General features: G+C 39.1%; 1 protein-coding gene across 1 annotated transcript in view; it reads left to right on the forward strand.

Moving 5' to 3' along the window:
- Positions 1-11,335, forward strand: part of sema3d (sema domain, immunoglobulin domain (Ig), short basic domain, secreted, (semaphorin) 3D) — a 104,961-nt gene extending 93,626 nt beyond the window's left edge. Inside the window, exon 18 of the mRNA XM_088339579.1 lies at positions 10,669-11,335. Within this exon, the coding sequence (XP_088195705.1) occupies positions 10,669-11,088 (420 nt within the window). The 3' untranslated portion in view covers positions 11,089-11,335. The remainder of the gene's footprint in view (positions 1-10,668) is intronic.
- The last annotated feature ends 4,680 nt before the right edge of the window (positions 11,336-16,015 follow it).

Raw genomic sequence — 16,015 nt, forward strand, 5'->3', positions numbered from 1 at the left:
ATGGATGGATGGATGGATGCATGGATGGATAGATAGATAGATAGATAGATAGATAGATAGATAGATAGATAGATAGATAGATAGATAGATAGATAGATAGATAGATAGATAGATAGATAGATAGATAGATAGATAGATAGATAGATAGATAGATAGATAGATAGATAGATAGATAGATAGATAGATAGATAGATAGATAGATGTATGGATGGATGATAGATTGATGGACGGATGGATGGATGGACAGATAGATGGATGGACAGATAGATTGATGGACAGATAGATTGATGGACAGATAGATTGATGGATGGATGGATGGATGGATAGATGGATGGATGGATAGATGGATGGATAGATGGATGGATGGATAGATGGATGGATAGATAGATAGATTGATGGATAGATGGATGGATGGATAGATAGATAGATTGATGGATAGATGGATGGATAGAAAGATAGATGGATGGATAGATGGATGGATAGATTGATGGAAAGATTGATGGATGGATGGATAGATAGATTGTTTGATGGATAGATTGATGGATAGACAGATAGATGGATATATTGATGGATAGATTGATGGATAGATTGATGGATAGATGGATGGATGGATAGATGGATAGATAAATTGATGGATCGATAGATACTTTATTCATTCCCACTTCCAGCAGTATTTTTGTGTTGAAAATAAAACAATAATAAAGTAAAAGGAATATAAAACATACCCACTGTAACGTGTTGATATAGAGTATTTAAATAGTGCTACATAAAATACACACTGTAATAAAAATAGGGTAATATGCAAATGTGTGGGCGTGGTTTGATGAGGGCTATTACTCCCTCGGGTGGAGTTAAAGAGCCTCATGGCATGAGGACGAAATTATCTCCTCAGTCTGTCCGTGGAACAAGACTGTGACAGCAGTCTGTCGCTGAAGCTGTTCTTCCGTTTGGAGATGATGCTGTGTAGTGGATGTGATGAATTGTCCATGATTGACCGCAGCTTTTTCAGTGCCCGTCTCTCGGGTACAGTTGTCAGGCTGTCCAGCTCTGTGGCCACAACAGAGCTCGCTTTCCTCACCAGTTTATTAAGACGAGAGGCATCCTTCTTCTTGGCGCTGCCTCCCCAACACGCTGCTGCATTGTACATCATAAACGTCTTCTCTTTGAATCATTGGAGGTCAAAGTGGTGAAGACCAACACAAATCAAAATCGGGAAAATCCTAGCGGAGGCATCCATAGAAAGCTCAAAACAGGGACACCAATCACTCCTGAAAGAGACAACTCCTAGTTGCCCGCTGTGTCGTAAAAAGCAAGGAAAGGAGCGATTGGAAACCTAAGAGTTCCTCAAATGGACCCTGCGCTGATTTTCATGAGTCCTTTGGGCTATGCAGATGTAGAGCCACAAGGACAGAAGAACAGCTGCGGTTTCTCACTCATGATAGGAACTCATTTGTACAAATAGTTTTGTCATTCAGGAACCCCTTGTCCTCCAAGTTTCAAAATAAATCATTGTCAACTTAAAACTCTGTCACAGATTCGTGACTGTGCGCATCTGAATATTAAACTCCAGAACAATGTTCCCTCTAATTTTCCACGGGTCTGAGCGTTCACAGTGTGGCAACTAATCAATTATCAAACATGTCCAAAACTTGACATCACGTTACATTTTGCTGAGTTTCCGCCAATGCAAAAAATGTTTTCACTTTTGAATGAATTGACTCATGTATTATTGCCGTTAGGCCTACAAACGTCATTTGTTTTTAAAACAATTATTTCACGAGATCTCATTTTCTTTTTTTTCCTGGTATCTTTTGTCGCATAATACTAACATTTTGGGGATTTATTTAGTCGGTTGCACGATACACAACTGTATTTAATCACATTTTTTTAGTGGAAGTATAATGTTGGCAACAAGATTATTTAATTGGACATATTTGAATGAACTTTTTCTTCTTTTTCTATTTTTTTTTCATTTTTTTTTTAATTCCTTTAAAAACAATCTCGTTGTGTTTATTTTTTTCCTAGCTGTTACTTTTTCTTTTTCTCCTCTATTTACTTTTTTTCTTTGTTTCTTTCTTTTCTTTTTTTCTGGCTTTTTTTTTTTAAATTTTCATTCTTTTTTCCCTTCCTTTTGTTTCTTTCTTTAAGCCTTTCACTACTTTTTCCTTTTGGTATTCTTTTCTTTTTTGTTCTATTCCCCCATTCCTTTAAGTCATGTTGAACATACTTTTACATAATATTAGGTCATGTTGGGATTAAAGAAGCAAAAACAACCGGAAGAGTCGTTTAGGACCCAAAAGAGCCGGTTCCTTTTAGTGAGCTGAGCCGAAGAAGCCGGTTCTCGACAAACTCTACAAACTTTACTCAACTTTGTTCTCCTTCGAATCGACTTCAAAATACCGCATTTAGGCCACAACGTCAGGGGAACCCGTGTATCTTTACCTTCATGCACTGTAACTTTGACTTAATGAAATGAAATGAAATGATCTGCATTTATATAGCGCTTTTCAAGTCACGACTTCCCAAAGCGCTTTACATTGTGCTCCACATTTCCCAATAGCGGCCTTGCAGCCATGTAAGGCGCTAACCTGCTTATTGGGGGTATTGGGGGTTCAGTGTCTTAGCCAAGGACACTTCGACATGTAAGACGGACGAGCCGGGATTCGAACTTGGATCCTTTGATCCCAAGACGAGCGCTCTACCTCCTGAGCCACTGCCGCCCTTAATACGCTTCTTAATTAGCAATTTCGAGCCCTGATTTTTGTGAGCTGGCTAGATTTTCTTGTGCACTGAGAATGTGTGGGCAGTGCGCGATTGCGCACGCGCGCAGCTTAGAGGGAACATTGCTCCAGAAGCTTACATTGGTTTTATTCTTTTTGCTTACTTAGTCGAACGGACAGACGATCCATCAATCTTCCTCCAACACAAGTCCGCCAAATGTTTGCGTAGCGTGCCGACGTCTGACCATGTCCTTTTCTCGTTCTCTCCACCTTGGGAACTGAAAACAGAACAATTCGTGCAGTCGGACATGTGTTTGCAACTATTGTGAACACAATAGTGCGTTTGAAGTATTTGGGTGACTGTGTGATCATTTGAGACCTTCGGCATTCTTTTCAAGATAAAGCGTGACGAAGAATTGGATATGATGCAGGGGAATTGTTCTACTCGAGGAATGGCATATGATGAAAAGAAGGCCTTAGGGCAGGGGTACGGAACCGATGGCTCGGGAGCCATATAAGGCTCTTTTCATAAGTACGTATGCTCCGAAATAAAATTTAGCTATTGCACGTATCTCTGTGGCGTTCCAAAGTCAAGTGATTTCATCCCGATTTTAGTCCATATAAAGCTGAAGCAACTTAATGCATACGTTCCTTCTCTCTTGCTTAGTGCAGTCTAATAAGTGAATATGATGATATGCTTATCGTTTGCAGTAATTTGTGACATTTTTACAAAAGAACTTTGCATGCACATTGTTTTGAAACCGTTATTAAGGACACATTTCATAGAACAAAATTGCCTCAACACTCTTAACTGAAGGTGGAAGAAAAATTGTAAATGTCATATTGACATTGATTTGGGACACAGGATTTGACATTATTATCATTTCATACATTTGATGAAATCATCAAGTGACACACACTGAAATAAAATGTGCTGAAGAATTAGCTTTTGTCTAGAGAGCGTGTTTGGCAGTATTTCAATTTTGTCTAAAAATATAAACTAAATATGAATAAAATGATGACTCACAACACTTGGTAAGCTTTCTCTCCTGGCTTTGATCTCTTTGATCTCCGGCAAAACTAACATAAAATGCGACAGAAACAAAATTAAAATAAATCCAAACAGCTTGACAACATCATTTTTGCCGTTCCATGTGTTCTTTTATTAGCATATTTGGTATTGGAGTAATCCAAAAGTAATTGAAAGTAACCCAGTTAAAGTAACGTATTAAGAGTAATCCCGATAATCTTAAGGGCATGTTCACCAATCTGCTTCACTTCAAATCACTAAATCCAATGGAATTTTCATCCTCAGTGTCACTTTTACCGGTAAACAACTCCTCTTAGACGATAAGCTGCTTTTACTTCCTCTTTCCGCTTACAGGCCTTGAGCGCCAGTGTGAAAATAACTCGGAAGTGATATATAGCACCATTAATAACATTTTAAAACTCATTGATATAATAATCGTTTACAATTTTACAATTAAATCTCACTGGAGTATCATTAAACTATGAAAAATACTGTGACTTATAGTCCTGGAAAATAGGGTACCGTATTTTCCGCACTATAAGGCGCACCGGGTTATAGGGCGCACCCAGAAAAAAATAGTTTTTGGTCCTATTTTTGACATACATAAGACGCGCCGGATTATAAGGCGCTACAATGGGAACGTCGACAAAACAGTCAGATGATTCAGTCCAACTGATTACCCCCTTAACATTCCCAAAGCTTGCAAAGAAGCAAATACGTGTCGTAGACACGTGCGGATGCGGTGTCCGTACGATGTCACTCAAATATCATTCGGAAGGTTAAAGTCTTGGGATTCAAGAAATGCCAACCATTCCTTAGTTTCTATTTTCTTTTTTGCTCGCAACTTTACTGTGCATATGACAATAAACACTTGGAATTGAGTTTCATTCACTCAACTCATCACAGCAACATCAAGATTGTTCTAAAACAAGATACCGGGAAAATATAAAGCCGCATAGCTCACCTAAGTTCTCACGTTCAATAATGATACGCAATCATGGTCTTCTTACAACCGTGAGTGAAGTAAATCCAGGAGAGTAAATTATTTGCGAATACAGACTAATAAAACATGTTTCTTTATGGTGTACTTTAGCAAGCTTGCTAAACTCGGCCAATTGCAGGGTTTGTTTTGGCCACCTAGCCAATCCAAGGCTCCGAATAACTTCAGCCAATAGCGATCGTTTCAACGGATGATTGATACATCTTTTTCGGCCAATTGCAGGGTTTGTTTTGGCGCTCTAGCCAATCCGAGGCTCCGAATAACTTCAGCCAATAGTGATCGATTTAACGGATGATTGACACATCTTTTTCGGCCAATTGCAGGGTTTGTTTCGGCCCTCTAGCCTATCAGAGGCTCCGAATAACTTTAGCCAATAGTGATCGATTCAAATGATGATTGACACATTGGTTAGCCAATGAAACGCCGGTATATACATCCCAGCATACACCGCGGACTACTCCACGTTCGGGGGAAAATCGAGTCGGCGGCTGTTGCGTAAGTTGCGAGACCTTGTGATTTAATGTTGATCCATATATAAGGCGCACTGTATTATAAGGCGCATGGTCAGCTTTTGAAAAAAATTAAGACTTTTAGGTGCGCCTTATAGTGCGGAAAATACGGTATGTAAATACCATTTGTAATCGAAAGATAAGCTCTGGCGTTTCATAATATAAAGAAAATTATGAGCTTACTTATCTTTTACTGATTCTCGTCCGCTGCTCTCATTGAAATTGTTCTGTCCGCATCACTTCCTCCTCCGCATGTTGCGCAACATCCCACCATCTCTCCCTTCGTCATTGTTCACCTTCTGGTGCCTCGCCGCACAACCGCAACCGGCCCATTATGTCTCACACATCGTAAATAATACGCCGAGGGAGGGGGCATTTGTCCGCGTTTTATGTCTTTTCAGACTGGAATGTTTGGACCATTACAATAGCTGGCAACCTGTTAAACACGACAGATTTAGCTTTTATTATGGATTTTTATTTTTACTAGATGAATCGATTCCAATGGAGGCATTGTGGCTTCGGGCTGCATTTGATGAACAAACAACTCAAAAGTTGAGCTTTTTAATTGTAGCAGTATGTTGTGCCAATACATAAAAAAGTCCAATTACTACACTTTTGCAGAGAAGGTTCCTGACCTCAATCTTCGTCACTGTTAAACTTTTTCAACTATACTGAAATCTTTGCAAATTATTCATGTTAATTTTCGAAGAAATTAGTTGAATCAAGAACTATATACAGTGGGACCTCGCTACTTCGCGCTTTGACGTTCGCGGATTCAGAGCTTCGCGGGCCTAAAAAATAATAATAATAAAATATATATTTTTTAATTTATTTATTTATTTCATTTTTTTTTTTTTCAAGCATTTTTGAAGGGGTGTCGCTACTTTGTAGTTCCATGTTTGCAGGTTCAGAGCTTCGCAGGTCTAAAAAATAATGATAATAAAATAAAATAACTTATAAATAAAATTAAAAAAAATTTTTAAAAAAAAAGATTTTTATTAAGCATTTTTGAAGGGGCATCGCTACTTCGCAGATTTTCACTTATCGCGGGTGGTTTTGGTCCCCATTAACCGCGATAACCGAGGTCCCACTGTACACCAGAGAAGCATTAATTTACAGTTTGGATCAGGGTGGGCAAACATTGGTTCAAGCAGCCGGGCCAAGACAAAACGAAACCAATTATTTTAATTTAATTGTGTTTATTTCTGCCAATAGTCATCCGATACTGATACGTGTATAGTTTGGTAGACACTATAAATAGGAGCGAAGACATCAATCGATATTTAATATGCAAGGAGAATAGGGGAGGACTGTACTAAAAACCCCAAGACGTAAAATTTCTAACACGTTCAAAAGGTTCTCCCCTATGGCCTTTATTTTATTTTTAGATCTCCTAGGTTACCTAAAGATGTGATGATCAAAGAATAGAAATCTGATTGAATAATAGTGACAAGGATATGAATAGTTCATAATAATCAAAATAACGAACAACAGTGAGCAATGATCATCAAATGTGAACCTTCTTTGCAGGTAAACAATAATAAAAAGAGGCCTGCATTTTTAATTGTAAGCACGCAGAATACATTTATCAGATACATTGCCATAATAATAGTTTTCTAATATTTTTTTATGACCCTGCAACTGACTGGCAAACACTGCCTGCCCACTACCCGAGTATAGCTGGGATAGGCTCCAGCACCCCCGTGACCCTACTGAGGATAAGCGGTGCAGATAATGGATAAATGAGTGTAGTTATGAATAAATACAAAGCATTTTCATGTGCATGGCATATTTATATATTTTTTGTTGACTAGACTTTTGCAACAAACCTATTTGGAAACAGTGAGATTTAAAGCAAAGTTTCATTTTACAGCTTTTTTAAGAAGTAAAATTGATAATATGCAATGAATTTTTTTTTTCCTTTGGCAGGACATGTGGTAAATATTTTTTATAAATGAAATACACAGACTTAAAAGAAGAACATTGCGAATGCAGAAAAGTAGTTAAAAATGATATGAAAAAGTACGTTTACATTTTTTGAATGTACACAATGCAGTGGATAATGTTTCATGAAAAATGCATTTTTGGAGGGGGGGAACAAAGAGACACTGGGGGCAAGAGTAGAACCAAAGCTATATTATTATAACTGTAGTACAGTAAATTCCGAACTCCGGAGCGAAACGGACTAAAGGGACAATATGTAATACTTAGGGCCTTCTAGTGGTACAAAAAACGTTCATTCAGTAAAAAAAGAAACAATTCTGCTTCGAATACCAGGCAAAATATATGAACTATCATGTCAAAGCAAATTTTGGGAAAAAAAAATAATGGGTTGAAAATTGTATTTCTTTTACAGTCCTTGCCTTCATGTTGGTTTCAGATCAGGGGATGGTGTAATAATAGTCTGAAATAATAGTCTGTGGAATAACCTGTACAGCACTTTGAGACTCTTTGTGATTAAAGGCTATACAAATAAAAATGACTTGACTTGACTTGACTTGACATAGTGGAATCCATACCTACCAATCACGCCATATTTGTCTGCCATTTTTTTGCTGCTACGCTGTGCTCTTGACACCGGTTTTTCGTTCGCATTTGACAACATAGGCATCTGATGGTCAAATATCACACGCTGGGGCTTTAAAATCCGCATGCTTGAATTCAAGAACGAAGGCCAATTTTGGTTTTGTTATACTATACTGGAATTAGAGGTATTTTAAACAGCTAAGTTAATAACTTTATTCACATTAATTTGTTACATTACAAGCCTGTGGCAATTTAAGACAGCTATTAAGAAGACGAGCACATATGATCTGCATTTATATAGTGCGTTTCAAGTCACTGAAGACTTCCCAAAGCGCTTTACAATCTGCTTCACATTTACCTATTCACCCACACTCACACACCAATAGCGGCAGTACAGCCATGCAAGGCGCCAACCTGCTTATTGGGGGCATTAGGGGTTCAGTGTCTTACCCAAGGACACTTTGACATGTAACACGGAGGAGCCGAGATTGGAAATACGATCCCAAGACGAGCGCTCTACCTCCTGAGCATCTACCGCCCCCAAAAGAAAACTAAATGAAAGTTGCGTCACGTAAAATGTAAGACCTGAGCTCTAACAGTGCCAGAGCAACCGTTCCAGGGAGAATGGTGCCAAATGGATACAGAGATGTGGAGGTCTTGTTTGTGTTGTCACTGGTGGTTGTCGCGCTACTGGACCAAACTGTATTCGCTTGTTGTCATTCCTCGAGGATTAAAGGAAACTAACGCAACCTGACATTGAAGCCGGTGATACAGGAAGCGAAGCGTGAGGTTTTTGATGGATAACTTCCCATGAAGTTCAATTCGGATGTATAAATTGACTTGATTTATGGGTGAAAAAGTTGAAGTATCGTTAGTATGTTGCAAATACCTGATAAAGTACTTCTAAACCTACCATTTGTCTCCCTTTATGTATCATGTGAAAGATTTTGGAAAAGACATTAGCTAATTCATCTTGTCAAAGCTTGTCACAAATCCATCTGCTCTCAAAATTCTCCTGCTATGAATTATAAATAAGGTTGTTTAGGTACTCAATATTATCAATAATAAAACTATTTTTCAAGATCGTCAAAGGGGATCTAAAGAATTGCAAGGCAATAAAGCCGATGGCCGCTCAGTCACTCTACCACCCACAGACCACAACCACCCCCAACATTGTGCAATTTGAGTCCGACTGTGGCATGTGAACATTAAGTGATGTGTAAATCTTTAACCTTTGTTCATTTTGATGAAAGCATGTCATGGATAATTGTTTTAAATCGTAAAGAAATGCCCTTTAAAATCCATACCTGCTACAAAATTTATGAGGGATACTTTGAGTAGCATGTTGTAAAAAACTGACAAGAATGTCTGTGAAATGTCCGTAATGGAAAGCCCACACAGTGAGACGCAAACTACGCTGCACAAAAAAGCACAGAAAGAAAAACCGAATGTGAAATGAACGTTTTTCAAATATTGCAATTATTTTTATATTTGTAATACTATTTTTAAAAAATGAATTCTATTCAAAAATACTTTTGCTTGAACTAGTAAAAAAAAATCAAAATTCAAAATGGCTAAATTATCAGGCATCTGCCAAATCACAATCTGTGCATAAGACAGCAATTAATTGTACTCTGCATTAGAGGTAAAAACCCAGCCTGACCCCACCCGGGCCCGCGGTTGCTGAAGGCCAAACTAGCCCAAGCCTGACTTATCAACTCGAGTTGAAGAATCGAAGCAAACCAGCATTTAGAATTTTTAAATTTAGGTAGGAGGAGGGGTGATTTTGGCTAAATCTTCTAAAATGTCAATGAATCAGTTTGGGTTTGGACTGGTATCCACCAGTCTTGTTCTTTGTTTTTTTTTTTTTTTTTTTTCATGTCGTGCAATGGATTCTGTCCCCTTATGGCGATGAGAGCGATGACGCAGTATATGTGACAATTAGCAAAGTCAGTGAGACAAAAGCCAGGCCAGGCCTGTCCCGATTGTGATGATTAACACTTGAGGTCCGAACTTAATTTCTGTTCGGGTTTAAGACCTTATCTCCACTTTGCAAAAACCTACCCTTTATGAAAGACTGGCGAAAAGAAAGCCGTTTCTGAAAGAACACAAAAGAAGGCCAGTTTGGTGTTTGCAAGAAGCCTCATGGGAGACAGAAAGAAGGTGTATTGGTCAGTTGACACCAAAATGTAATTTTTGGGGCTGAATGTAAAGCATTACGTTTGGCTTATGAATAACACTGCACATCACACTGAAAACACCATCTCCACTGTAAAACATGGTGGTAGAAGCATCATGCTCTTGGGTTGTTTTCTTTAGCAGGGACTAGCAAAATTGTTAGAGTTGATGGAAGATGGATAAAGCCAAATACAGGGCAATTCTGGTAGAAAATCTGAGTCTGCAAGAGATCTGAGAATGGATCGCAGATTCATATTCCAACAGGACAACGACACTAAACATGGAACAAAATCTACTATGGAATGGTTTAAAACTACCAATATAAAGGTCTTACAATGGCCAAGCCAAAGCCCAGAGTATTTTTGGAAAGATCTGAAATATGCTGTGCACAAACGATCACTATAAAACCTCAAGGAACTTGATCTGTTTTGTTAGGAAGAATGCGCAAACAATTAGACAGACAGACAGACAGACAGACAGACAGACAGACAGACAGACAGACAGATAGATAGATAGATAGATAGATAGATAGATACTTCATTCATCCCCGAAGGGAAATTCACAATTCCGGCAGTATCCTTGCGTTGGAAATAAAATTGTATGTTTTATTGTTTTTGTTCTGTTTTTATTTTGATGTTCCAATAAAGTTTTCATTCCTTCATTGTATTGCTAAGTTTAACCTTCCCGTCTTTTTACTTCTGCTAGGTTAGGCCGGATGAGCGCGTGATCCAAACGGACCGAGGCCTCCTGATCCGCTCCCTCTACGGGTCGGACATCGGCGTGTACGAGTGCGAGGCTCACGAGCACACTCGCTTTGCTCACACGCTCCGCCGGCTCACGCTGCAGCTGCTCCCCCACGGACAACTGGAGCGGAAGCCCAGAGTCAGCGAAGACCCCACCACCGAACTGCGGCACACCCACCGATATAAAGACTACCTGAGGCTTATCAGCTCGCCAGTGGGTTCCCTGGAGGAGTACTGCGACTCCCTGTGGCTCGAAAAAAGGCCGTCCAAGGGCCGCGGACGGGCCTTGGGGGTCGGCAAGTGGAAGCACATGCAGGAAATGAAGAAGAGTAGGAACAGGAGGCACCACAGGGAGAGGGAACGAGGGACCGACAGACTGTAGAGGAAAGAAGCGGATGGACAGGCTTGTGGAACGGCAAAACAAGCAAAACATGCAAATATTATCACCTGACTGCACATTTAGCTATTTTTTTTGTAATCTGTTTTAGACTCTGGTGTAAAATACTCCAAAAATTCACTCCATCTGATGAGATGTAATTTATACAAATGTTGAAGGTCCAAACATTGGTACGTACGTTCGTTTTATAGGCAATTTTGCACAGTAAGAAAATAAAGTATCTGTTTCGATATTGCGGTTTGTGACTAAAGTTCATTTCGGCTAGTGGTGGTAAACTTACAGCTGACGGCTGGAATAGCCCCTCCAAAAGATTTACATTTAAGCCAACCTTTGCCAAAAAATGGTAGATGTTCAGTGTTTATTTTACCTCTGAAAAGTGATGGGTCCCGGGGACTCTCATGCTTAAAAATCTATGGGTCAAAACAGAGATCTATGGGTCCCCAAAATTTAGTGTGATCGAGGTTGAAATTGTAAATCGGTGACAAATAATATAATAAAATCCATATATTCATTCAGTTTTAATCATCAAATTATTAATTCATTTTCTGCATCAAATTATTGTTGGTAATATACCGATTAAAGGGATAACCACAAACCTGTCTTTTTTTCATTTTCTCCTTTTATACTTTTTTTCTTAACTTCTTTATACAACATCATCATTTGTAATACGTTGATGATTACGTATCAAGTCACGCACCAATCTTCCTCGAGTTGAACCCGAAACCATACAGCTATTTCTAAACGCACCATCACGAGCAGATAATAAGATGATTTCTACGCGCTGCTCTGTAGTCAATGGCATGTCTGATCTGAAATAAAAAAAAATAAAAAAATTATATGAACAAAAAATAAATATTAACATTGGTGCGTGACTTTGTGGCCATTGGTGCGTGACTTTGTGGCCACCCTGTATAATGCATCAAAGCAAGTGAGCCGTTTGAGAGCCGGCTCTCTTGAATGAGTTGAGCCGAAAAAGCCGGTTCTCTAAAAGGAGACGGACTTCCTTTCACTACATAACTACCACCTGAAATCTGAGGCGGCAGATGCATGCGCACAGTAGCGTCAAACCGCTCGCTTCGTTTGCAATGAAAAAAAATGATAGAGGCTACCGCGGCGAACTCGTGTGACTTGATTGATTTGCCATTTCGTCATAGTCAGTGTCTACCGGATGGTACCCATCATTGACAAATTTGGGATTTTCAGTACAGATCTTCTTGTACATCGTAAACGTCTTAAAATGCATAATAAACGTACTTTGCACGCCAAAAACATACATGTTGGCATGTATGAATGATTATTATCTCACTCAGTGCAAAAACGTATCAGTACGTTTTCAGAAGCATTGTGTGAAGTGTGAATTTCCCTTCTCTAAAAAGAGACGGACTTTTCACTACGCAACTCGAGACCGGCGTGTAGACGAAAACTCGAACCGCGAGACCAAAACAACATCTGCCGGATCTGCCTGACGAAAAGTTTGGAGTGCGGTAAATCTTTGTTTAAAAAAAAAAATGTAATCGAGTAATAATGAAAATTTTGTTGATTTGAGACTATGCGTCCCCAGCAAAAATGATGCGTCTAGGACGCAGAGACGCGGGCAAACGAGAACACTGGATGTTACTTGACATGTGCCTCTTGAAAAATGAAAGATGCAAAGTTCAACAAACAGAATCTAATGCGATCATTGGAGCAGTTTATTGATGCACACATGCTACTTATTCTTCAAGAAGATTTTTTTTCTCCAGTTCCTATTTCCCCCACATGGGTCCTTCATCCTCCAAGACTCAACAGCGTTGGCCTTTTTCCAAGTGTCCTGATATAGCAATGCAAGTCCCTGGGTGCCTTACATCGGAATGATTCAGGACCAGCTGCTCTCTTGTTTACACGGATTAAAACAGCCAGAAAAAAAGTTGCTGTGCGCGAAACAGCATTTGTTCGCGCCTAGAAGAAACCGACGAGTACCTTCACGTCTTGCGGTGTCACGCGAATTTCGAGGATGAGGCATTGTTTGGCATAAATGACAGCGATTTGGATGATCAAAGGCCCTTTTGCGTCCAAAATACGTCTTAAATTGAGGGTTCTACGAAGTGCATTACGATCATCCTCCACAGAGATACTTTGAATTTCCTTTATGAATATTTTACACACTTCCTGTGCGGTCATTGTTTATTTATCGGCAGGCCTGCTCAGAACAAACACTCCGTGAAGACAAATGTCCTCATTCTTCAGTGAGTATTTTAAGATTTTCCTTGAAGAGAGCTGGTGCTTGGACAGAAGCAGCAAGAAAGAAAAGCCTGGGTAGAAAGCAATCATTTGATGTGATTGTGGTAACGAGCATGTTGCAGTGGCTTGAGACCCCAGTTGCAGTTTTACAAAAAAAGTAGAGCCAGGGGCAATGTTCCCTGTAATTTTCCACAGGTCTGAGCGTTCACACAAAGTCGGTGAGCAACGCTTGAAACAACAGTGAGCAACCATAATCCCAAGTGTGGCAAGATAATTAATTATCAAACATGTCCAAAACTTGACATCACGTTACTTTTTGCTGAGTTTCCGGCAATGCAAAATTATTTTTTTCTTTTGAATGAATTGACTCATGTACTATTGCAAAGGTTGTACGGCCTACTTACAATTAATTATATCACAAGATATCCATTTATTTTTATTTCCTGACATATTTTGTCGCATAATATTAACATTTTTGGGGGCTTATTGAGTCGGTTGTAAGATAAAGAACTGTACTTAATCACATTTTTTAGTGGAAGTACAATGTTGGCAACAAGATTCAATTGATATAATTGGAAATTATTTGAATGCAACACAAACTTTTTTCTTCTTTTTTCCGTGTTTTTTTCTACTGTTTTTTAAATTCCTTTAAAAAAAAATCTCATTGTGTTTATTTTTTCCGAGCTGTTACTTTTTTTGTTTTTGTTCTCTGTTTACTTTTTTCCTACATTTCTTTCTTTTCTTTTTTCTGTCTTTTTTCTATATTTTTTCCTAGCTGTTTGCTTTTTTCTTTTTGTTCTCGATTTCCAGTTTTTTCCTTTGTTTCTTTCTTGTCTTTTTTTCTGGATTTTTTTCCTTCTTTTTCTCTCTTCCTTTTGTTTCTTTTTTTCTCAGCTTTTCACTACATTTTCATTTTGGTATTTTTTTCTTTTTTGTTCTATTCCCCCCTGCTTTTAAGTCATTTTGTGCATAGTTTTACATAATATTTGGTCATGTTGGGATGAAAGAAGCAAAAACAACCTGAAGAGCTGTGTAGGCCCCAAAAGAGCCGGTTCCTTTTAGTGAGCCGAGCTGAAGAAACCGGTTCTAGACCAACTCTACTAACTTTACTCAACTTCGTTCTACTGTGACTCGACTTCAAAATACCACATTTAGGACACAACGTCAGGGGAACCCGTGTATTTTTACCTTCATGCACTGTAACTTTGACTTAAGTCGCTTCTTAATTAGTAATTTTGAGCCCTCATTTTTGTGCGCTGGCTAGATTTTCTTGTGCGCAGAGAATGTGCGAGCAGTGCGCAATTGCGCACGCGCGCAGCTTAGAGGAAACACTGGCCAGGGGTATATGCAAGCATCTAAATTACTTGTCATTAGCTTATGAATGGATAAATGAATGACTGATGGATGGCTGTTTCTACCAGTAATGTTCGATGCCACATTGTTCAGATTTATACAGACATTCAAATTTTGAGTAGTCATTGATAGCTAACTGTGGTCATTGTGGTTGCTTTTTACGTTCCACCGGATGCTAACGTTAGCATAGTGCTAAGTCTCCTACCCGCTGCTATCAATAAACAGCAGGTTGCACACCCTGACAGGGCTTTTATTGTCGCCGGCGACTTTAATCTGGACTGTACTTCCCAAATCCATTCAATACGTGGACTGAGCAATTAGGGAAAAAACACTGGACCGTGTGTACAGTAAGATCAGACATCTAATTGGATTTGGCCATCTCTGTCTGTCCCTCACCCCCTCATACACCCCCTCCGGAGGAAAACAAAGCCTATGCAACAAAGACAGTCCAAACATCTTATTTGTTCCTTTATCTCTTTGCTTTCTTTATCCTCACTGCGAAACGTGGGACTGGAGTGTCACGTCCAATTTCATTGTCACAATATATTCAACCCATGTTGTAACTATGACAATAAAGATATATTCTATTCTAATCTAATCTATTCTATTCTATTCTATTCTATTCTATTCTATTCTATTCTATTCCATTCTATTATATTCTATTATATTCTATTTCAATACCACATGCTATTACATTAGTATAAAGAAAAACCTTTACCCGTGCAAGAAATGACAAATGCATAATGAATCATACCTCTAAACCCAAACATTATAGTTCCAATAATGTTGCATTTATTTAATGGAAATATAAACTTTTCTTATTTTCAGGTTGCCTTAGTTAAATGGACGCTAAAAGGTCACTGGTTATGGCAACCATTGCAAGTACTGATAACTTAAAAAGGATGATATCAACACTGATATCAATACATGATATTGACACTGTCTCCAGCACCCCCGCGACCCTACTGAGGATAAGCGGTGCAGCTAATGAGATGAGATGAGATTTGAAAATACTCCCAGAAGTACCCCAAAACATACTCAAGCAAAAGTAACGGAGTAAATCTAACTCGTTACAACCCACCTCTGGCTATCAACTTAGTTAATGCCAGAATCCAGATGGGGTGGGCGGATTGGGAGTGGAATTGAGATGTCAACGGACAATATACAGCTTTGTCGAAGTGCGTGTTAGGCAAGCAGTGATTGTATAGCGCTCATTCAGGGTGCAGGCGGTCGAAATAGTATCGTAGCTGTCACGTATCGCCGGTATTAATGGCAGCCGGAGGCTAGCGGTAGACAGGAGGCATGTGCGGCTAGACACCAACACTAGTTTCCTGACGAG

Source organism: Urocampus carinirostris, chromosome 7 (genome assembly GCF_059441175.1).
Source record: "Urocampus carinirostris isolate Australia breed hairy pipefish chromosome 7, RoL_Ucar_1.0, whole genome shotgun sequence".
NCBI classification, from domain to species: domain Eukaryota; kingdom Metazoa; phylum Chordata; class Actinopteri; order Syngnathiformes; family Syngnathidae; genus Urocampus; species Urocampus carinirostris.